General features: G+C 40.8%; 1 protein-coding gene across 5 annotated transcripts in view; it reads right to left on the bottom strand.

The window, feature by feature from the left end:
* The window catches only part of NIPAL3 (NIPA like domain containing 3), a 71,587-nt gene that overhangs the window by 26,326 nt on the left and 20,528 nt on the right, over nucleotides 1–24,733 (bottom strand). For 3 of the 5 annotated variants that reach the window (XM_044667862.1, XM_044667863.1, XM_044667865.1), the window contains exons 3-6: nucleotides 5,980–6,048; nucleotides 2,786–2,957; nucleotides 1,356–1,415; nucleotides 799–944 (exon numbers count right to left, since the gene is read on the bottom strand). In XM_044667862.1, the coding sequence (XP_044523797.1) occupies nucleotides 799–944; nucleotides 1,356–1,415; nucleotides 2,786–2,957; nucleotides 5,980–6,048 (447 nt within the window). Of the gene's footprint in view, nucleotides 1–798; nucleotides 945–1,355; nucleotides 1,416–2,785; nucleotides 2,958–5,979; nucleotides 6,052–24,733 lie in introns of those variants that run through there. The other 2 variants (XM_044667864.1, XM_044667866.1) reach the window with 2 other exon arrangements.

Genomic DNA, 24,733 nt, shown 5'->3' with positions numbered 1-24,733 from the left:
TCTTTCTTTCTTTCTTTCTTTCTTTCTTTCTTTCTTTCTTTCTTTCTTTCTTTCTTTCTTTACTTATTTATTTCTGTGTGTGTCTCCTTCCCCTCTCTTTGTCTCTCTCTCCTCTCTCTGGCTGTCTCCTCCATCTCAGTCTCTCCGTCTCCCTCTCTTTCTCTGTGTGTGTCTCTCTCTCCCCTCTCTTTCTCTCTCCCTCTATCTCTCTGTCTGCCTGTCTCTTTCCACTCTGACATTCTTTCTTCTAAGGCCCTCCCAGCTCTGACAATCTTTTTTTTTAAAGGTTCTTTTGACTTCAACATTTTGGCTTTTAAGGGCTCTTCCAGCTCTGATATTCTAGTTTCTAAAATCCCTCTTACTCTGATATTCTCTGTTCTAAGATTCCTTCCAATTCTAACATTCTGGGTTCTGAGGGCCCTCCCAGCTTTGTCATTCTGTCTTCTAAGGTCCTTTCCAGCTCTGCCATTCTAAAGTCCCTCCCACTCAGACATTCTGTATTCTAAAGCCTCTTCCAACACTTAAATTCAGGGTTCTAAAGGTCCTCCCAGCTCTGACATTCCATGATTCAATAAGCTCTGATGCCTTATACAAACACATTTTAGAAAGAGAAAAACACAAAGCTTATCTCCTAAAGGTATTTACAATCCATAGATGTATGCATATATTTCATATCTATTTATTTAAAATATCTACATTTAAATTTAATGATGTTGTGATTTAATTTATAAATTTTTGAATTAAAAAACTATACATGTAATGCCCTCGTCTAGGTGGATGACCGCCAAGGCTTCTTACCATATATAAGAGAAAGGGCCAGCTCACTAAGTGTTTGGTGATGTTTTCTCCTGTCATCTTTTCATGACTGTTGGGCCCAAAAGTGACGAGCAGGTAAGTGCCTATGATGGCCAGGCCACAGCCTACAAAAGACAAAACATAACGCCCTGTGGGGAAAACAGGGACACAAGACACAAAGACAGGTTAGTCAACGAGTAGATGGAACAGGACCTGCTTGGTTACGCTGCACGGAAGCAAGAGCCAGTGAAAGAAAGACCCCACTCGGGGGACGTGGCCACTGCAGGTGGAGGTTTGCCTGGTTTTTCAGGTCAAGAAAGGCCCAAACCAAACAAAAGCCAAACTTTAGCTTCTAACAGCTGCTAGCAACGGAAGAAGAGAGAAACCTTCCCACCCTCCTTTGGGGCTCCTCAGCCTCCAACTTTTCAGAAAGGAACAGAAATGAAGTCAGCAGTTACTGAGCCCAGGCAGAGGCTGGGGGAAAGCAGTCAGATTGCCCTCGGGGAAGAAGAGTGAATCAGGAAAAGTAAATAGAGAAAATCAGAAACTGGAAAACTTACTCAGAAAATCTTTGGGTTTCCATTTTTCCTTGATGAATATGATTCCTATTATGGCACTGGCTGCAGGAAAAGACACAGGACAGAGAAAGAAGAAGAAAGGTTGAGATCCGCTCTGACTGGGATTTCATTCTGCTTCCCATTCAGTGGGTTTAACCATCTCAAAGACCATACTTTACTCTCACTTGTTAACCCTGGATTTGGAGGGGGTTCAAATCCTGCCTCCAACCTATCTCAGTTCTGTGACCTTGGATAAGTTGCTTGACCTTTCTGGCCTCAATTTCCCTAGTTTGGTTAGTTTGGAAATTTCCAAATAAATGCTTTTTTTTTGTTTTAAATTTGTTCCTAAGAGAATCACTTTTTTTTTTTAACTTTTCCCTTCTATCTTAGAACCAATACTGTTCGATTGGTAAGGGATAGGCAATGGAGGATAAGTGACTTGCCCAGGGTGACATGGTTGGGAAGTATTTGAGGCCAGATTTGAACCCAGGATCTCCTATCTCCAGGCCTGGCTCTATCCACTGAGTCACCTCGTTGCTCTTTCTCCTCCAGTCCTAAATGTATGTTCTTATGACCTAGGATTTAATTGGTGCAGGAACTCTGGGGGAGGTAGCTCCTTTTGCCAATGTAGATTAGCTCCTGTTCTGTGGCCTCAGTAGAGACCCCAAGCAAAAACCATTGACTTGTATTCTAGCCCTACCTCTGTTCATAGTGTACCTTTTCTGAGACTCAGCTTCCTCCTCTGTGAAATAAGGATGATGGTTGGCAAGAATAACTGAGGTTGGGAGGAGCATCTAGGTAGTGCCATGCCCGGAATAGGGAAGGCATAGGTTCAAATATGGCCTTAAGACACTTCTTAGCTGTGTGACCCTGGGCAAATCACTTAACCCTGAATGCCTAGCCCTTGCTATTCTTTGAACTGATTCTTTGACAGAAGGTAAGGGTTAAAAGAAAAAGAATAATTGGGTTTTTAAAAGTAGATTTCAAAACAAATTTTTTTTAAAATTTAAGTTTATTTATTTATTTAATTTTGGGTATTTTTCCATGGTGACATGATTCATGGTCTTTCCCTTTCCTCCTCCCATCCTGTTCCCGTAGCCAACGAGCAATTCCACTGGGTTTTACATGTGTCATTGATCCAGACCCAAAAAAAACAAATTTTCTTTTAAATGAAGCTTCACAATGGCCCCAGAAGGCTAGATGAGACTCTTCTCTGCCCTACCCCATGTGCCTTCCTTTCTCCCCAATATGCATGATGTTCTCTCTGTCACAATCCTCCAGAGTCTCTGAAACAAAAACTTCTCTCCCTAAGCCCAGCTCAGTCAAATATGTGCCTGCCCTGATCAGTTTGGTACTCTTCTCAGGTACCAAAAATTCCTAGTTCTGACTTTTCCAGGGAAACCCAACTGCACAGGAAGCCCCATTTATCTTACCGATGACAGAGACAGCACTGAGGGGTACGATCAGAGAGAGAGGTGCAAAAGCGTAGGATGAGAACACTCCCAGTTCTCCCAGAAGCATCAGGAACAGGCCGAGCCACCATGTTTTGGTCTTGAAGTAGGCACGGGGGTCCTTAGAGCCTGCAAGTCGGATGTGGCTATATTTCTAAAAGGACAAAATCAGAAGTAGGTAGTGGAAAGAATGCTAGCGCTTACCACTCTTCTGCCTTGAATACGTACCAATACATAGTACTGATTCTAAGACAGAAGGTAAAGGTTTAAAGAAAAAGTTTCCAGCATATATTTCTTTCTTCCCTGGCTAAGAGATGAGCTCTTTGAAGATAGTACGTTTGGTAGAAAGGGTGTTGCTGCTCCTTTGGGGCTGAGGGGAAGGGTAGTGGATACGGTGATAAGTACCATTTTGGGCTAGTTTGGAAATTTCCAAATAAATGTTTTTTTGGTTTTTTTTTAAAGTCTTATTCCCCATAGCATCTCTTGAGGAGCTGGTCCCAAAGTCCAGATTATTGTAGGCACCTAGGAAATATTTTTAATGAAAAAAAAAAATAAAATACTCGGCATTGGAGAAAATTATCATCACTGATGTGTTGGATAATGTTATTCTAGTTAAACCAGTTCTCAACAGCCAAATACTCTGGCAGGGAGGGAATGGGAAGAAGTATGTAGGAGAGTTTTCTATAGTTCAAGTAGAGTCTGATGAATAGGGTGGGGAAGATCAAACCCACTCTTTGGTCTGGTCCATTCATAATGGCAACCACAAAACCTTACAGCAAGGTACAAACATTCCACTGGGCTCATCCAATAATAAATGCCTATGTGCACACCCTCTGCTCTTCGCTGAGAATACAAATTCTGCAAAATGATACAGCTCCTTCTTTGAAAAAGCTTAAATATGAGTGAGGTACAACATGACAGCTAAAAGTGCTAACGTGATCTTGGTCTCCATCAAGAAGTACACCATCTAGGAATAGGGATGTGACATTCCCACTATACTCTGCCCTAGAGAACACAAGTAGAGTGTATTGTGCTCAGTCCAGGACAACATTTTGGAGTAGGATATTGTCTCTCTGGAGAACAATCTCAAGAGGCAATTCAAGATATTCAAGATAGCAAAGAACAGTAACTCAATTCCATACAAAGATTAATTGAACAAACTGGGAATTCTTAGTTTAGAGAAGAATTGGGGTGGGATACACCAGCCGTTTACAAATATTTGAAAAGTCTAGAAAGGGGATTTGGCTTGTTCTTTTTGGCTGTACAGGATAGAATTTGGAACAATGTGTGGAAATTTCAAAGGCTGAAAGTAAGCCTTAATGTTAGGACAATCTTCCAACAGTAAAATGGAACAGACTACCTCAAGAAGAAGTCGGTTTCCCCCTACTAGAGCAATCTAAGCAAAGGCTAGATGAAATCTAAAGAGATGGACGCTTGAGGACACTTTGGGTCAGGCCAGATGTATCACAGATTTAGTGATGGAAACAACTTTAGAGATCATCTAATTCAACTCCCCTCATCTTATAATCAAGGGACCTGAACCCCAGAAAAGTTATATGCTTTTGCCCAAGATTACTGAAGTCTCTTCCAGTTCAGATTCTGTGAGCTAGCTGAGCAGATAGAGTGCTAAACCTAGAGTCAGGAAGACCTAAATTCAAATCTAGTCTCAGACACTTAATTAGCTGGGTGATCCTGGGCAAGTCACTTCACCTCTATCTGCCTCAGTTTCCTCATCTGTAAAATGGAAATAAAAACAATAGTACCTATCTCTCAAGGTTGTTATGAGGATAAAATAAGATATCAGTAAAATGCTTTGCAAAACTTCATGTTCTATATGAATACTGTGATAATTAGATTAAGTCTACAATGCCCATCTTTAGATTTAATCATCAAAGGTGAAAGCACTTTCCAATTCTGGAAGGTCCTAACCCACGTGTACTAGAGTGAGTAACGAATCAGAATCAACCGACCACCCAATACGCTTTCTATGAAAAAGCGTCTCTTGTGATTGGACATGCAGGCTAAGGGAAGGCACTGGAAGTGAAGCATATGTGACCCCTTTAAAAAGAGGGAGTTGAGTGAGTGAAAGGCTTCTGGTTTGGTGAAGGGCACCTGAGGGAGCTTTGCTGGTTCATGACCAAGACTGTTCCACGTGGTGAGTTTAAAGACTGAATCTTCCTGAATTTCTATTAAGAAACTTTTTATAGACTTCGTGAATGAAGTTTGCTCCATTCACCACTGGGCCTCAGGCCCTTTAACCCTCGGCTGAGGGTTAAGATCTACCTGGACTAATCAGTGGGATAGATTCTTATTTCCTTTTTTCCTCTTTCTCTTCTCATGTAAATAAATTTCCATAAAAGTCAATTTTGATTTGAGATTATTCTTAATTGAGGATTGATAATAGTTCAATCCTCTGGCAATCACCTTTAATATATTGAACCCATAAAAACCCCCTTTTCACCCTTATAATACTTAGTTATCATTATTATTTTGTGCATATTTTATCTATATATTTTACATATATCTATATTTAGCTATATATTTTACATATCTATCTATTCTCTTATTTCTATATTTGAAAATATCTATATGTTTATATTTATCTACATATTTTACATTATCTATATATTTTACATATACCTATCTGTATATATTATTCCCCATAATCCTAAGGAGAATGTAAGCTACAGGAAAATAGTTTATTTTTATATCCCTAGTTCCTAGCACACAGTATATGTTCAATCAATACTATTTTTTTAAACCCTTACCTTCTGTCTTAAAATCAATACCATGTATTGATTCCAAAGCAGAAGGTAAGGGCCAGGCAATTGGGATCAAGTGACTTGCCCAGGGTCACATGGCTAGGAAGTGTCTGAGACCAGATTTGAACCCAGGACCTCTCATCTCCAGGCCTGGCTCTCTATCCACTGTGCCCTCTAGTTGCCCCTCAAGCAATACTTGGTACATGTTACATGTTAGCAAACAGACTTGTATCCCCAGAGCACAGAACAGAGCACTCCAGGCAGATTTAGGGTTCAGTCTATACTTACTGGCAGGAAAACCCCAAACCAAAGCACAAAGGGATATAAGCAGAGCTCCTCAAATGAGGGAGACTTAAAGCTGACCTCTGACTTGCTTTTCCCAATAGCCTTTTTCCCAATAGGACTGACACTCACCTGGAGATTGAGGGCTATGCTGACGACGAGATGTCCAAAAATAGCCAGCAGTGCGCCAATCAAATTTTCCTGCAAGGAAAGTTAAAGAGGGAGAGATGAAATCTTGGTCCCCATCACAGAGACAATGATGTCCATATGAGATGAGGTCCAGAAATAGCATAAGTTGACCAAAATAAAAGGACCACTCCAGGCAAGAATACTATAGAGTTGTTGTTTAAAATGATGTTGGACCATCTAGAGATTTATAAGTATTCAGAACTTGTGGCAAGAACAATGTCGGCCAGAAAGGCTAGTCTAATTTTTTCTTCTAAGAGTCAAGGAAGCTCTTCCTGACAGTCTATGGGGTGAAGGATCCAGTTCCTGGGACTACTTTCTGATTTCCTAGTGGTGAAAAAAGATCAGACAACAAAGAGTTGGTGCCTCTCAAGTTTGGAGGATGTCCCACTGACATGGCAGTCACTACACCTGGGACTTCCATTCATCTGGATTAGTGCTGTATCCTTGCTAAGTATTCTTTACCATGTAGCAGCTATGCAAACTTCCATTTGTTAACTGTTAGATACCTCCAGCAATCTTATTTTGTTGCACTCCTAAAAGTAAAGCGCCAGGTCCTGCCTGATAGGATCATGAGGACATTGGAACACAGAATATTGGAGCTGGAGGTTACCTTGGAGCAGACAGTGTTAGACTTGGGAACCATACAGGAATCTAGGATGAAGGAGTGAGGAGGTACTTTGGAATACAGGAGGTGAGGTCCTACCAGCATAGAGACGAAAGGGATAATTGAGTCCAATTCCTTCATTTTTCAGATGGGAAAGACAATGGCCTCCAAGAGCTTAACACTTTCCAAAGGACACAAAAATATTAAGTTCATTAACCTCAAATGTCAAATCTGACTTTGCAGTCAGGAAGATCTGGGTTTGAGGCTTGCCTCTGAATTCCTGGTTGAGTCTCAAATCCACTTGGTTACCCTTGCCAACTCTTTAAGATTACAGAATTGCCCAATCTGTTTCGGCAGAGGTAATTTCCACAGTGGAAGTTCTCCATACCGATAAAATTATAGGTCCTGATTTTTAAAAAATCAAAACCAAAAACAATGGCAGATAGAGTAAGGTTCAAATATATATCAGCTTATTCTTTATAAACTCTCTTCTGTACACGAAACTATTTCGCTAACAAGTCATTATTACTAATTGGCACTTATAAATTGAGTCCTTTTATTCAAAGGTTTCAAAAGACCTCAGACGTGTTAATTATGTCTCCAAGTCCTTCTGAAGTAGTGATTGTTCCAGTTTTAGAGTTTTCTGCCATTCCCCCTTCCCTCCCCCACCAAAGTTAGTTAAGGGAAGGCTGGGACTCACCTGAGGCCACATAGCAAAGGTAACCAAAGCTAGTGCTAAACACAGGTCTGATTCCCCATGTCTTGGTTCCCATCGCTAGACCAGGGAATCTCAACCTTTCAAAAGTAGGGTTATCACACTAATAAGATCTCCCCTTCCAGTGTTCCATGGGGCATGTGTGGGGCTGGAGGCAGAGACAAACTCCCACAAGTACCAAGTGCAACATGTCAGCCATAGCCCACCTAGGCACATTATTCACAGGATTTAGAAGTTGAAGACATCTCCTAGTCCAACCAAGTCCTTTATTTTAGACAAGAGGAAACTAGAATCCAAAGGGGTTGTGTGACTGGTCCATGATCACACAAGAAATAGCAGACCAAGAATTGAGCCCCAAGGTCATTTGACTCCAAATCTAGGTTGCCAGTCCTTGAATGTTATAGCAGATAGTCAGCTTTGTAATCAGAGAACCTGGGTTCAAATCCCTGCTCGGATTCCTTACTCCCTATGTGACCCTGGATGAGCCTTTTTCTCACCCCTGGCTGTTTCCTCCTCAAGAGGTGCTTGGATGGGATGGCCCTTCTAGGTCTTGATACCTATGATCCTTTGATTTTGAAATTCTTATATTTATTTCCAATAGTGGGAGAGATCAGGCTTCAGAAAAGTTGAGCATCATTTTCCCCATATTTCCCAACTCACAATTTTTCAGGTAAGGTTTAATAACCACCATAAGAAGCAATTCAGTTAGTTTGTCAATAAAACACACTATTTGCCTGGCACTAGTTGCCAGGCAAAAGACAGTCCTTGCTTTCAAGGAGCTTATAGTCTAATGAAGGACAATATGAAAAAGAAGATGTACAAACATGCTCTACATAGAACAAATATGAAGTAATCAATGGAGGGAAGGCACTAGAATTAAAAGGTGTTGGGAGAGGAAGATGGAGTAGTGGTGGTGGGCAACATTTGAATCTTCTTCTCATGGGAATTGGTTCAAAGAGAGAATAACATACAAACTTGATTGGGTATAGAAATCTATCTTACCCTGCAGAAAAGTAGAATGGGGAGAGGACAAGAAAAAGAGAGGCTGATAGAAGGTAGAGCAGATTGGGGAGGTGGTGGTCAGTTGCAAAATACTTTTGAGGAGGGACAAGGTGAAAGGAGAGAGAAGGAAAAATAGGATGGAAGGAACTACATAATAATCATGACTGAAAAAAATTTTATAGTGTCTCTAATAAAGACCTCATTTCTCAAATACATAGAGAACTGAATCAAAAGTTATAAGCATGAGTCATTCCTTAGTCGAGAAATGGTCAAAAAATAGGAACAAGCAGTTTTCTGATGAAGAAATCAAAGTTATCCAGAGTTACATGAAGAAATGCTCTAAATCACTACTGATAAAAGAAATGCAAATTAAAATAACTCTGAAGTACCACCGCACACCTATCAGACTGGCTAATATGACAGAAAAAGAAAATGATGAATGTTAGAAGGTATGTGGAAAAATTAGGACACCAGCGCATTGTTGGTGGAGTTGTGAACTGATCCAAATATTCTGGAGAGCAATTTACTATGCCCAAAGGGCTATAAAACCATACATACCCTTTGACCCAGCAATACCACTACTAGACCTGCATCTCAAAGATGTCAAAAGAAAAGAAAAAAGGACCTATATGTGTAAAAATATTTACAGCAACTCTTCTCATGGTAATTAAGAATTGGAAATTTGGGGGACACTTATCAATCAGGGAAAGGCTGAACAACTTGTGGCATGTGATTGTGTTAGAATACTATTGTACCATAAGAAATGATCAAAGAGATGGTTTCAGAAAAACCTACAAAGATTTACATGCACTGATGCAAAATAAAGTGGGCAGAACCAGAAGAATATTATATATAATAACAGCAATATTTCAAGGCTGATCAGCTGTGAATAACTTCTCTATTCTGAGCAATACAAAGATCCAAGACAATTCAATAGGACTTATGAAGAACAATGCTATCCACCTCCAACGAAGGAACTGAAGGAGCTGAAAGGAGATTTAAGCATAGTTTTTTCAAACCTTTACTTTCTACCTTAGGAACAAAAGGGAAGAAAGCCAAGGACTAGATAAATAGGCTTAAGTTAACTTGCTTTATTTTTCTTGGGGGTTATTTTGGTCTATGTTTTCTTTCACAGTACAACCAATATGAAAATATGTTCTCCACAACTGAATATGTCTAATCTATATTAAATCACTTGCCTTCTCAATGAGGGGGAAAAGGAGATGGGGAGAAAATTTGAAAGTCAAAATTTTTAAAAAGAATGTTAAAAATAGTTTTTATATATAATTGGAAAAATATACACGTATATATTTTTAAAAGAGGGATTGAGAAAGATTTCTTTTAGAAGGTGGTATTTTAGATTTACTTGAAGAAAATCAGGGAAGCCTGGAGACAGAGATGAGGAGGGAGGGCATTCTAGAACACAGAGCAACAACTCAAATCAGATCCTTCATGCTACTGAATTAGCATTAATTAATAATAATTAATAGTGTTAAATTAGCAACATACGCCAATCTGTATTCCTTTCAAAGGCCAAGATGTTGGTGTTGCATGTTCATAGGAGAGAGATGCTCCCTTCCTGGGCAAATGACAGTCTGTTTTTTTTTTTTATCATGATGTTCTGGTAAACCAATAATTCTTAAGTTATCTCTTCTAGCTCTGTTCTCCAGATCTTTGGTTGAATCAATGAGGTGTTTCATATTCTCAAATTTTTCATGTTTTTTTTATTTTGTTTAATATATTCTTGCTGCCTTGTGAAGTCATTTTCTTCTAGTTGTTGAGTTCTGTTTTTTAAAGACTGAATTTCATCCCTGGCTTTTTGGTCATCCTTCTCTTTCTGGTCCGATTTTCTTTGTAGATCATCTTTTGCCTTCTTTGCTTCATTTTCAGGCTGGCCAATTCTGGCTTTTAATACTTTATTTTCTTGTTTTAGCTCATGTATTTCCTTTTTCAAATTGTCTTCAGCCTCTCTTGATTGTTTTTTGAGTTCCTGAAGTTCTTGAATTAATTGAATTTTGAGATCTTCCAAAGCCTGTTTCCAGTTCACTGGAACTACTTCCTCTTCTATTTCTGTTTCATTTGCTCTCTTTTTACTTCCTTGAAAGAAGCTGTCAATTGTCATTTCTTTTCTCTTTTTCTGTTGCTTGCTCATGTTTTTTCCACTTCCTTGTTCTGCTAATTTGAGCAGATGTATTTAATGATCTTTGATGAAAGATCTTCCCCCAAGGGGTAATTTACTTTCTCTACCCTAGGAAGACTTCTCAGTCTGTCCAACTGTTGGGATTAAATCTGTATGGATTGGATTAGTCTGCCCTGAGGCTAAAACATCAAAGCCTTGAGGGGAGGGAAAAACAAACAAACAAAAAAACCCAAAAAAGGTGGGGTGACAAGAAGGAGCCTTTTTTTTTTTTTTTTTTTTTTTTTTTTTGCTGAACTGAGCTTTCCAGCAGTGGGGGCGCCCTGCGCTATCCACTGTGTTTGATCTGGTTTTCTTTCCTCTTGAAACCCTGCATTCTCTATCTCGGTATGAGGAAGCCAAGCTGTCAGCGCTCTGGGGTTTGGCTCTCTCTAAGCCACCATCTTCTGGGCGTTTTTTGCTGTGCTTCTCTGGTTTTCTCCTCCAGTCACCTCTCCAGTGTCTGTGTTTGACTCCCTGAGTCCTATGCCAGCAAGGCCCTCTCTCCCGACCTGTGCACCCACCAGCCCTGAGATTTCCCGGGCAGCTGGAGACTCCGCACAGCACGTGGGGGAGGCGTCTTGGGATCCTGGAATTCCCCTTCTATGCCCTCAGTCCCGACAATTCAAGTATTGAAGTCTTTTTCTTGGCGTACCTTTTTAGTTGTGCTGCAGTAGGGTTCCCCCTGCTCTGTCCCGTTCTTAGATTCAGTCCTGAATCACATTGTTTTCTATCTCGGTTTTAAGATTCGCTCCTTCTATGCCGTCATCTTACCGCAACTCCCTCAAATGACAGTCTGAATGCCCATCTTGTCAAAAGGAATTCCTCCTCCTTCCAAAGGAAGACTTCCCCAACCCCTCTTAATTCTAGTGCCTTCCCTCTATCGATCATTTCCTCTTTATCCAGTCTATAGCTTATTTGTAATTATCTGAAGGCAGGAACTGCTTTCTGCCTGTCTCTGTATTCTCAGCATCTTAGCTCAATGCAGCTAGTGCCTAGGAGACACTTAATAAATATTTATTGACTGATGTGTCAATGCTTATTTGTTAAAATTTCTCCCTTTTTCTCAAGTTTTTAATTGAGAATGTTTGAAGAGGGGGAAAAGAGGATTAACAATAGTGATAACTAATATCAGTGGAGAGCCAGGTCTGGAGCAGGGAGGTCCTGGGTTTAAATCTGGGCCTCAGACACTTCCTAGTTGTGTGACCCTGGGCAAGTCACTTAACCCCTAGGCCTTATTGCTCTTCTGCTTTGGAACAGATATTTAGGATCAATTCTAAAACAGAAGGTAAGGGTTAAAAAACCAACTATAAAAACCCCAATAGTGATCCCTCCACCCACCCCAAAAGAGAAGGAATACTGAGTCGTCTTTTTTAATGCACAGAAAAGAAAAGAAGGAAGTTTAGTAGGAAGCATTAACAAACAGGATAGTCATGAAAATAATGTGGACATTTAAAGTTTCACATCCAATCCTTGTTTTGTGTTGTGCTATGTATGTGGAAAGGCTCTTCTGAGGAAGCCTTTAAATTTAGAATAAAAAGTTCATTTTTTTAAAGGTAGAGGACAATGCATTGAATTACATCCCATTCGTTGCTTTTTGGCTTAAATATGGAGATTTTTTTTGCCATGGCAAAAAAAAAAAAGTTCTTTAAATTTATAAAGCACTTGAAAATCTGCAAAGCACTATATCTATCTACATCTATATCTACATATAGCCTCATTGATCATTCAAAAAAAATCAAACATTTTTAAAGTACCTACTGTATGCCTGGTATCATGTTAGAGTCTGAGAATACAAAAGACAGAAAAATAATTTTTGATGCTCACAACTACCCTATGAGAGATTATTCTCCCCATTTTACAGATGAGGAAATTGCAGTTTGGAGAGATGAAGCCTATCCAGCTAGTAGGTGGGAGATTTGAGACTCTAAGGCATCATGATGCATAGTAGAGGATCAAACACAAGGCCCAGAACACTCCCCAGTGTTGCCCCAACCATATTAAAATTTAAAAGGAGAAAAGTTAACAAAATAAATAAAAATACAATAGAATGTAGATAGCACTGATATATGGTATGATTTTAGTAGTCCATTTCTATTTGAGTTTGATACTATAAGTGGATAGAGTTCTGACTTGAAGTCATAAAGACTTGGATTGAAATCTCCTCTCAGACAGTTTTTATATGTTCCCTGGACAAGTCACCTAACCTCTCTTGGCTTCAGGTGCCATATCTATCAAATGAAGAGGCTGGATTCAATGACCCCTTAAGTTTCTTCTCCCTCTAAATCTGTGATTTTATTATACTTTGTCCTTTCACTGGATCTGAAGTCAAAGGGAAGAATCAGGGTATAATGGAAAAACGATGCAATTAGAGCCCAAGGTATGGACCTTGAGCAAGTCACTTGACTTTACTGAGCCTCAGTTTCCCCATCTGGAAAAATGACTACCTATGTCTTGGGTCTGATCTGAGGGAAATGCTTTGTAAACCTTCATGAACAGACTCTTCCTAGCTATGTGACTCTGGGCAAGTCACTTAACCCCATTTGCCTAGCCCTTGCTCTCCTGTCATAAGAGTTGTTACTAGGACAGAAAGTAAAAGTTTGAAAAAAAACTTTAATGAGCTCCAGACATGGAAAAGACTCTTATAATTTCCACCAAGCGAGGCTGTGTCTCAGGGAAAGCAGGCAGGCTTCCACCTACTTATTAATGTAATGTAATTGCTTTTGAATGGGATGGAGGAGATGACTCATGAGGTCCTTTCCAATTTCACATCTACAGGCCAGCAATTCACAAAGCTGGGTTTGATCCAGCATCTCTGGAAACAGAGAAAAGAAGGGGCTTCTTTGGGCAATGAATCAGCAAACTCTTATGGAGCTCCTATATAAAAACAGACACTTAATAGAGTCTTTTTGAGTTGACCGGAATGCCCAATACTCAACCTAAACCCTGCTCTGCCTCTAAAGCAGTGATTCCCAAAGTGGGCGCCACCACCCCCTGGTGGGTGCTGCAGTGATCCAGGGGAGCGGTGATGGCCACAGGTGCATTTGAGGGCAGTGAATAACTGTAAGGGGGAGGTGATAGTATGTGACAAGGTGTGCTAAGTAATATTTTTTCTGGAAAGGGGATGGTAGGCCAAAAAAGTTTGGGAACCATTGCTCTAAAGCATCAAGTTAAAAATAGTATAAGGGGCAGCGAGGTAGTCCAGTGATTAGAGAACTAGGCTTAGAGATGGGAGATCCTGGGTTCAAATCTGGCCTCAGACACTTTCTAGCTGTGTGACCTTGGGCAAGTCATTTAACTCCCATTGCCTACTCTTTACTGCTCTTCTCCCTTGGAACCCATACACAGTACTGATTCCATGATAAGGGTTTAAAAAAAGAAGGAAAAAAAAGAAGGAAAAAAAAAAAAAGCCAGGTGAGGCTTGGGTTCAATTCTGGCCTCAGACACTTCCTAGCGTGTGATAACCTTGGGCAAGTCACTTAACTCTGTCTTGCTCTTTTGTCTTAGACAGAAAACCCAGGGTTATTCAAAAATGTGGTATGGGACTTGGGAGACTGATGTCAAGATGCTCATCTGGGAGGCGGGGCATGAGCACAAGAGAAAAAGGAAAGAAATTAACGAGGGAGGGGGCAGGTACCAAGTGGGTGGGGCAGATCGTGCAGGCTGAGAATAGTCATGTCTGAGCCTCCGTGGAGATATAGACTCCTCTGATAGTCACCACTACTGGAGACCCAGCAAAGGGAGTTCTGCCCCTACCCCACCCCCAAGTCCTGGCCTCTGTTGGGAAGCTGATAGGCTATTATCAGTGGGGATGCCATTAAAGAAGGCACCATCTGCTACTTTATTGCTGAGCCTGAGGGATCGTGGGGCTTTTCCATCAGACTTGCAGCTGATATCTTCCACGGGAGATGTTTTCCCCCATTAGAATGTGAGCTCTCAGAGAGTTCTCACTCTTCTGTTTAGATCTCGATGCTCTGCATGTTGTAAATGCTTAATAAACACTTTAGGCATTTATTCATCCACACATGAGCAAATAAAGAGGCAGGCAGTAGGCTGGATTGTAGGAATTACAGAAGGAATAAACACCGAACCGTTATTGAGCAAGGAATCTTTAAGTGAGCTGACACCATTCAAAGAATTGGAGAAAATGAACAAAATGGAAATATTGGGAATATGTTTTGTGTGATAATACATGTATGACCCAGATTGAGTCACCTGGCAGTGCCAGGTGGGGAAAGGGAAGGAGGGAGGGAGATAAGTTTGATGGTATAACTTAGGAAAACTTGTGCAGAAAATCAATATTACATGTAATTGGTTAAAAAAATACCAAAGGATCCAGGAAAATAGCTCGTTTATGATTGAGCAGGCTAGACCATTGATGATAAAAGGCCATTAAAAAGATTTTTAATGAACCGATTTTAAATTTCTATTATAATAACATTAACAATATACTCTATAATGTAATAATAATAAACAACAGTAATGACTACCATTTATATAGCACTTGAATGTTTACAAAGTGATTTATGAATATTATCTCTTTCTGTCCTCACAACAATCATGGAAGGTGGATGCATGCTTTCATTATATCCATTTTGCAGATAAGGAAAATGAGGCAGGTTAGGTAACTTGCCCAGGATTACATGGCTAATAAGTGTCAAAATAACAGAATCTCTGAGCTGGAATTGACCTCAGCTTCCATCTAGACCAGTTATGGTGAACCTATGGCACAGGTGCCAAAGATGGCACGCAGAGAGCTCTCTGTGGGGAGCTTCCCTTCCCATCCCCAGAATTCATTACTAGAAAGGCAGAGGGACTCGGGTGGAGCTGCTCCCATCTCCCTCTCCACCATACCTGACATTTTTTCACATCTCTCACCTCTCTGCCCAGCAGCCAATGGGAGGGCACAGGGGTTAAGGTGGATGGCTCACAGGCAGCAGAGCTGGAGGGGAGCAGAGAGCTGGAGCCCCTCCCCACCTCCTCTCTATACTCCCTGAAGACATCCCTCCCTTCACCTGCCCCTTCGCCCAGCAACGCAATGGGAGTGCTTCCTCCCTCCCCTGTGTGGGGTAAAGATGTTTGCTTGTGTGTGTGTGTGTGTGTGTGTGTGTGTGTGTGTGTGTGTACCCAGCATGTTGGGGGAGGAGCATGGTACACAGTCTGGGGGAAGGGATGAGCACTCAATCTGGGGAGTAGGGTGGGGGCAAGGCCCGGCACTCCATCTCTAAAAGGTTTGCTATCACTATCTAGACCATGGGTTCTTAGCCTTTTTTTAAAAAAAATTTTTTTTTTTTTTTTAACCATGAGTCCCTTTGACAGTCTGGTAAAGCCTATGGACTTTAAAAAAAAAAATAACCTTCTGTCCTAGTATCAATTCTAAGGCAGAAGGGCAGCAAGAGCTAGGCAATTGTGGTTGTGACTTGCCCAGGGTCACACAAATGGGAAGTGTCTGAGGCCACATTTGAACCCAGGACCTCTTGTCTCCAGGCCTGGCTCTCAATCCATTAAGCTGCCTAGTTGCCGTCTCCCACCCATGTCTTTCTTTCTTACTTTTTTTTCTTTATTAAATTTCTTCTTTTAATAACAAATTTCTACATTAGTTTTCCAAAGTTATATGATCCATATTGTCTCCCTCCCCTTTTCCCTCCCCACTCCCAGAGCTGACAAGCAATCCAATCTGGGTAATACATGTATTACCATGCAAAATATGTTTCCATATTACTCATTTTTGTAAGCAAATAATCTTATAGAACCAAAACCCCAAAACATATACTCAAATAAGCAAGTGACCAATCATATAAACTCTTACTTTATGTCTTAGAATCAATACTGGGTATTGGTTCCAAGGCAGAAGTGTGGTAAGGGCTAGGCGATGGGGGTTAAGTGACTTGCCCAGGGTCACACAGCTGGGAAGTGTCTGAGGCCAGATTTGAACCCAGAACCTCCTGTGTCTAGGCCTGGTTCTCAAACCCTATGTCTTTCTAATAAATCCTCCACATGAGATTTATTCAATATACTGGAAGCCTCTGTCTAATAGTCCCAATATATTTTTGTTCATGAATTCAATTTAACAATCAGTCTAGTCCTTGGTTCCGTCCTAGAAAAACCTTGAACCTTAAAGCATCCCTCAAGCAAAGCTTTATCCTGGACCTAGAAACTGCTAGATTGTAGCCCCAGAGTCCCCCTGACACATCAGAGCAGCTTAGATGAGCTTCTTGGGCTGTGGCATCATCTTTCCTTTCAGCTTTCCTCTTTCTACAACACCGACTTATAACCATTTCTCCTCTGGTCTGATCAACTAATTGATCAATAAGCATTTACTGAAGAATGTCTACTATGTGCCAGGCACTGGAGAGAAAAAGACATACATAGAACGGCCACTTTCCTCAGGGGGCTTATACACTACCAGGGGAATATAACAGATGCCTAAGGAATTCATCAACTCCATCTTTTAACGGTCTTACTACTTGCAAGTTATTGGGGATATAAAGACAGAAAAAAAAGGAAGAAAGAGGAGGAGGAAAAGGAGGAAGAGGAGGAGAGGAAGAAGAAGAAGGAAGAGGAAGGGGAGAAGAAAGAGGAGGAGAAGGAAAAGGAGGAAGAGATGAAGAGAAGATGTTCCTGCCCTCTGTGGCTTACACTCCTTGAGGGAATACAACAGTTCACAACTAATACATCAGTCAACAAGTATTTCTTTTCTACTCTGGACCAGGCTAGGTGTAGCTTAGGTGGCACCATAGTGCACTGAGTGCTGGGCCTTGAGTCAAGAAGATGAATCTTCCTCAGTTCAAATATGGCATCGGATACTACTAGTGACCCTAGAAAAGTCACTTCACCCTTTTTGCCTCAGTTTCCTCACTTATAATATAAGCAGGAGAAGGAAATGGCAAACTACTCCAGTATCTTTGCTAAGAAAACCCAAAATAGGGTAGCAAAGAGTCAAATATAATTGAAATGGCTGAAAAATAACATGTGCCAAGCACTTAACACAGGGATAGAAATACACAATGAAAAATCATACATCTCTATCCACAAGGTGCCAAATGGCCAGAGGTGATTCCAATTTCTGACACTTCTTATTAGCTATATGGCTATGGGCAAAATCACTCTAATTCTATGAACCTCAGTTTCCTCATCTGTAAAACGGGTATCACATAGAGCTGTCCTTGAAGTTCTAATGAGATAATAATGTAAAGTCCTCCAAATATACATCTATTTAAATTCCTGCTATTGGGGGCAGTGAGATGGCTCAGTGGATTGAGAGCCAGGCCTAGAGATGGGAGGTCCTGGGTTCAAATTTGGCCTCAGACACTTCCTAGCTATGTGACCTTGGCAAGTCAATTCATCCCTGCTGTCTAGCCCTGACCGCTCTTCTGCCTTGGAACCAATATACAATATTGATTCTAAGGCGGAAGATAAGAGTTTTAAATAAATAAATTAATAAACAAATGCCTCAGTGTCTTCATCTAACCTGAGAAAAGCTCAAAGTACAGTCTCAAATATCAATGAGAAAACTATAAGGGGAAAAAAAATCAATCACCACAAAGGTAATTGTGGATTAATCGAAAGTACAAACAATGGCTGGGCTCTTTGTTCCCCCCAGATAGCCTTACACTACAAACCAAAGATCCCCCATCCTTCCTGAAGCCTCCCTAGAACATCACAGGCTCTGAAGTAAATAACTGAAGGATAAATTGAATTTGCCCAATAGAAAAAAAAAGATTGATACATTGTATTTGGATGCATTAATCATTTCCCAATAAACAATGTCTCTGGGCCTCAGTTTCCTCTGCTGAATGAGAGAGGCCGATTTTGGCACTGGGTCCATTTGCCTTTGATCCTATAAACATTCTTTTTTGTCTTTTATTGAATTGTATCTCTCCAAAAGAAAAAAAAAGCCGAGTAAAACCATTTAAAATCATGATGGCAACTGATGGTATAGGGAACTATCCATTTTTGTAATTTGCCGTCTATTAGCATTTGCCTCATTTTCAAAATGAAGACATTGAGGCCAAGAGACTTGTCACAGAGCTCACAAAAATAGGAAACGGAGGAGATGACAGTAAAAGCACTGGGTGAGGACTCAGATGATTGAGGCTGATTCTGACACTTTACTTCCCATGTGATCTTGGACAAGTCATTTCAACTCCGGGGCATTAGCCCCATCAACTGTAAAATCAGGGAATTGGAAGAGAGGATATCTAAGGTCTCTTTCAGCTATGAGTTTGATTTAAAACTGGATCTCCTGATTCCAAATGCAGCCATTTTCCTACTCTTCAAGGCTTTCCCTTTTATTTATTTGTTTGGGGGAGGGGGAAATGAAAAGAAAACATTTATTATGTGTCAGACAAAACAGAGAGCCAGTTTATTGTCCAAGACCCAGACTGGAATATTTTATCACTGAGTTCTCTTCCTACTCTGATATTCTGTTATTCTATGATATATTTCTCAATACTGTCCTTCATGAAATTAGAAAATAATGAGTAAGGTCACAGGTCTGTTCAGGGAATCATATTTCCCTTTAGTTGAAATTGGGCTTTTCCTCTACTGAAAGGGTTACACAGGGGAGCACCTAGATGACTCAGTGGATAGAGAGCCAGGCCTACAGAGGATGCTGAGTTCAAATCGAGCCTCAGACACTTCCCTGGGCAGATCACTTAACCCCATTTGTCTAGCCCTTACCTCTCTTCTATCTTAGAACCAATATTTAGTATCACTTCTAAGGCAGAAGGAAAGGGTTAAAAAAAAAAAGTTACCAGGAGAGGCATATATTGTTGGAAAAAAATTTGTATGGGAGTATGTGAGAAGGGGAAGTCCTCCTTAGGGATGGGAATACTGGCAGCCTCTGAAATAGCGTAAACAATGTGCCTTCCCTCTCAGATTCTCTCTCATTTATCTGGAATATAAGCATGCTGATCTGCCTAAGAAAAAGCTTAGAATGAGTTGACTTGGGCCTGCTCCCCTCCCTGGGGCTAACTCACATTTCAAAAACCCAGTGGGCTGTAGGAAGGGAGAAGTGACAGTCCAGCTGAGATCCACAACCTCCTGTATTGGGGGTTCTCAACTGATGCTGGCCCAAACACTATTTTAGCCTGCTACTTGAGAAGTTGAGGAGCCAGAAGGTGCCATGGTGCCTGGAGGCAGGACGACTCATCTTTGAGTTCAAATCTGACTTCAGACACTTACTAGTTGTGTGACCCTGAACAAGTCACTTTACCCTGTTTGCCTCAGTTTCCTCCTCTGTAAAATGAGCTGGAAAAGGAAATGGAAAATCCCTTCAGTATCTCTGCCAACAAAACCCAAATGGGAACATGAAGAGTCAAAGACAATTGAAAAGTGACTGAACAACACCTTTGAATAGTAGAGAAAGTGGGAGGACAACTGAACTCTGGAAGGACCCTATAACCAAGGCAGGATTTGTCTCTCCTCCCTTCTTGTTACAGATCAAATCCCACTTCCAACTACTCACCTCCAGAAAAGTCTGAATAGTTTAATTCATCATAAGCATGAATACCAACTAATTTATTTAATGATTTATTTAATGTGTGAAACATTAACTATGCCCAAAGGGCTTTAAAAGACTATCTGCCTGGGGCAGCTGGGTAGCTCAGTGGAGTGAGAGTCAGGCCTAGAGACAGGAGGTCCCAGGTTCAAACCTGGCCTCAGCCACTTCCCAGCTGTGTGACCCTGGGCAAGTCACTTGACCCCCATTGCCTACCCTTACCACTCTTCCACTTATGAGACAATACACCGAAGTACAAGGGTTAAAAAAAAAAAAAAGACTATCTGCCTTTTGATCCAACCTTACCACTGCTGGGTTTATACCCCAAAGAGATTATAAGGAAAAAGACTTGTACAAAAATATTTATGGCTGTGCTCTTTGTAGTGGCAAAAAACTGGAAAATGAGGGGATGCCCTTTGACTGGGGAATGGCTGAACAAATTGTGTGTCTGCTGGTGATGGAATACTATTGTGTTGAAAGGAATAATGAATTGGAGGAATTCCACGTGAACTGGAGTGACCTCCAGGAATTGATGTAGAGTGAAAGCAGAATCGGGAAAACCTTATACAGAGAGATGGATACACTGTGGTACAATAGAATGTAATGGACTTCTGTACTAGCAGCAGTGCAATGATCTAGGACAATTCTGAGGAACTTATGAGAAAGAACACTCTCCATATCCAGAGAAAAGAACTGTGGGAGCAGACACACAGAAGAAATATAACTGCTTGATCATGTGGGTTGATGGGGAAATGATGGGGGATGTAGATTCTAACTCTAAACAATCACCCTAGTGCAAATATCAATAATATGGAAATAGGTCTTGATCAATGGCACATGTAAAACTTAGTGGAATTGCTCATTAGCTACAGGAGGGGGATGGGAGGAGGGGAGGAAAAGAACATGAATTATGTAACCATGGAAAACCATTCTAAATTAATTAATTAAATAAAAATTTTCAAATCACACACAAAAAAAAGATAAAAAAAAATAATGTGTGATCCATCCAAGGGACACCTGCTTTTAAAAAGAGATAATATATTAATCCAAGGGAATGAAGCTATAAAGGTGTTTTTTCCAACAGAGGCAAGAATTTAGTCATATATTTTAAGGTATGGATGATGATGATGATGATGATGATGATGATAATAATAATAATAATAATAGACAGCTGAGTAGCTCAGTGGAATGAGAGCCAGGCCTAGAGACAGGAGGTCCTAGGGTCAAATTTGGCCTCAGACACTTCCTAGCTAGGTGACTCTGGGCAAGTCACTTAACCCCCATTGCCTAGCCCTTGCTGTTCTTCTGCCTTGGAACAAATACATTGATTTTTTTGTACAATTGATTTAGCTCCTTATGAATTTGAGTAATTAGACCTTTGTCCAAGTTTTTTGTTATAAAGATTTTTTCCCAATTTGTTGCTTCCCTTCTAATTTTGGTTGTATTGGTTTTGTTTGTACAAAACCTTTTTAATTTAATGTAATCAAAATTATTTATTGTACATTTTGTAATTTTTTCTAACTCTTGCTTGGTTTTAAAATCTTTCATTTCCCCAAGATCTGACAACTTTACTATTCTGTGTTCACCTAATTTGCTTATAGTTTCCTTCTTATTCAAGTCATTCACCCATTCTGAGTTCTAAGGTCTCTCCCAGCTCTGGCATTCTCTGTTCTAAGGTCCTTCTAGCTCTGACATTCTCTGTTCCCCTACCTGTTCACAAACTCTGATTCTATACTCTTCTACTATCTAAAAAAATTATAAACTTGTATTTTCAAGAGAATAAATTTTAAATTAAGAGAGAAAACTGGGAAAAGATCAGCTGGCCTTTTAGTAAGAATTATCATTGGACTATAGACTCAACTCTAATTATGTATTCTGAAGACCTGCATGTCTTCTGCCCATGATACTATCTATCTACGTAAATGCCAAACTGATCATGCTGTCATCAGTTAAAATTTACTGAACATCCACAGCCTACCAGGCACAATATAGAAAACAGGCCTGTATGAAATTCCTCCTGCCTGCCCCCAAGGAGTAGTTGATCAAACACAGAGAAAACACAGTGCCGTTGTCTCACCTTTGGCTGTCTCTACCATCTGTAACTTGGGTAGGCCATAAAGTGGCTGAAGGCCACCTCCCTGATACTTCAGGCTTCCAAGAAATTTAGGCTTCCCCCATTCTCTTCCAAAGAGATCTTTCCCTTGCTTTGATGCTAATTACAATGCTTCCTTCCCCACCATGGCGTGGAATTATAGACTCTCACAGGGTTGGAAGGATGCCCCTTGGGCATCAGGGACCACTCTTTTAAAAAAATTAATTGTTAATTAATTTAGAATATTTTCTCAAGGTTACATGATTCATGTTCTTTCCCCCCTTTCCTCTCTCCCTCCTCCCATAGCCAGCAAGCAATTCCACTGGATTTTTTTACATGTATCATTGATCAAGACCTATTTCCATATTATTAATATTTGCAATAGAGCAGTGATTCCCAAAGTGGGCACCACCGCCCCCTGGTGGGTGTTGCAGCGATCCAGGGGAGTGGTGATGGCCACAGGTGCATTTTTCTTTCCTACTAATTGCTATTAAAATTAAAAATAATTAATTTCCAGGGGCACTAAGTAATATTTTTTCTGGAAAGGGGGCGATAGGCCAAAAAAGTTTGGGAACCATTGCAAAAGAGTGATTGTTTAGAGTCTACATTCCCAATCATGTCCCCATCAAACCATGTGATCAAGAAAATGTTTTTCTTCTGTGTTTCTGCTCCCACAGTTCTTTCTCTGGGTGTTGATATGAGTTTTCTCATAAGTCCCTCAGAATTAGGGAACCAGGGAGCATCCTAGGCTCTGACTAAATACTTCCAGGAATGGGGGCAGGGGCTCTCATGCTCACCCCCCTGAAAAAATCCCACTAGCCAAGCGCTGGGGATGCAAATGGAAAAGCAAGCCTGTCCCTACTCTTGACATTTAAAAGGGGAAACAACATAAACAGGAGGTTTTAGCCACAAATCCCACAGAGAATCCCAGCAAAGCAGTTCATGGTGATGCCTCTTACTTACAGCTGCCTAATGCCCATTGTCAGCTTTCCCTGAGTGTCCCAGAGTTCCTGTTCTCCCCCATTTCTAACGGGTTCCTGATTTATTTTGTAAATCCATGTTCTTCTTCCAGGAGAATGTCAACTCCCTGAAGACGTTCATATCTTTCATCTTGGTAGGCAGTGATATATTAACCCAATCAGAAAGACCTGACTAGGCACTGACTAGCAAGTTGCTGTGTCTCTGAGCTTTAGTTTATTTCTTTTTTTTAAAACCCTTACCTTAATCAATACTATGTATTAGTTCTAAGGCAGAAGAGAGGTAAGGGCTAGGCAACTGGGGTTAAGTGACTTGCCCAGGGTCACCCAGCTAGGAAGTGTCTGAAGCCAGATTTGAACCCAGGATTTCCCAGCTTGAGGGTTGGCTCTCTATCCACTAAGCTACATAGTTACCCTGACCTTTTTTTTTTTTTTAAACCCTTACCTTCTGTCTTAGAAGAAATACTAAGTGTCAATTCCAAAGCAGAAGAGTGAAAAGGGCTAGGTAATTGGAGTTTAAGGGACTTGCCCAGGGTCACACAGTTAGGAAGTGGAAGTTAGGAAATTTGAACCCCAAAACTTCCATCTCTAGGGCTGACTCTCTACCCCTGAGCCACCTAGCTGCCCTCATCTTTTTTTTTTTTTTTTAAATCTTTAGCTTCTGTCTTAGATTGATACCAAATATTGGTTCCAAGGCAGAAGACCAGTAAGGGCTACATAATTGGATTAAGTGACTTGTCTAGGTTCATACAGCTAGAAAGAGTCTGAGGCAAGATTTGAACCTAAGATGTCTCTAGCTCTTTATCCACTGATCCAAATGCTCTTACTCTCCTCCCCTTTCCTCTTCTCTCCTCCCCTCCCCTCTTCCCTTTCCCTTTTCTATCCTTATCCTCTCTTCTCCTTTCCTCTTCTCCTCTTCTGCTTCTCATTCAGAGCTAGGGGCTGGGGTCTTGGTCTTGGGTTTTTTTTTAAACCCTCACCTTCCCTCTTAGAATCAATACTGTGTATTGGTTCTAAGGCAGAAGATTGGTAAGGGTAGGCAATGGGGGTTAAGTGACTTGCCCAGGGTCACACAGCTAGGAAATGTCTAAGGCCACATTTGAACTCAGGACCTTCCATCTCTGGGCCTGGCTCTCCATCCACTGAGCCACCCAGCTGCCCCCACCTGGTTGGTTTTTTAAAGAATTATTTAACAGTATAACTACCAGATCTGCCTGACACCTCTACAAAGTGTCCAAAATAAAGGGGGAAAAAAGCTACCCCTGAGCCTTAGTTTCTTCATCTGTAAATAGGGCTAATAATAGCACCTGTCTCACAGAGTTGTGAGGATCGAATGAGATAATCCTTGTAAAATGCTTTGTAAATTTTAAAGCTTCCTCTCTCTCCCCCTTCCTCTCTGCTTACATATATACGTGTGTGTATATACGTACATTATATATCATCTGTAGCTGGAATGTGTGAGTTTTATGGGCTGTCTTTGTAAATCCAGTGCATACAGAGCCTGGCACACTGCAGAAGATCAGGAAATGCTTTTTTAATTGAATTTATATTAAGGCCCACGCTGTCTTCCTCTGTCTTCTACCCACCGCTCTAATTCGGGCCCCCAGAGTCACAGAGGCAGCACAACAT

This window comes from Gracilinanus agilis, chromosome 3, assembly GCF_016433145.1.
Source record: "Gracilinanus agilis isolate LMUSP501 chromosome 3, AgileGrace, whole genome shotgun sequence".
Lineage (NCBI taxonomy): Eukaryota > Metazoa > Chordata > Mammalia > Didelphimorphia > Didelphidae > Gracilinanus > Gracilinanus agilis.
This window is presented reverse-complemented; position numbering and strand designations above follow the sequence as displayed.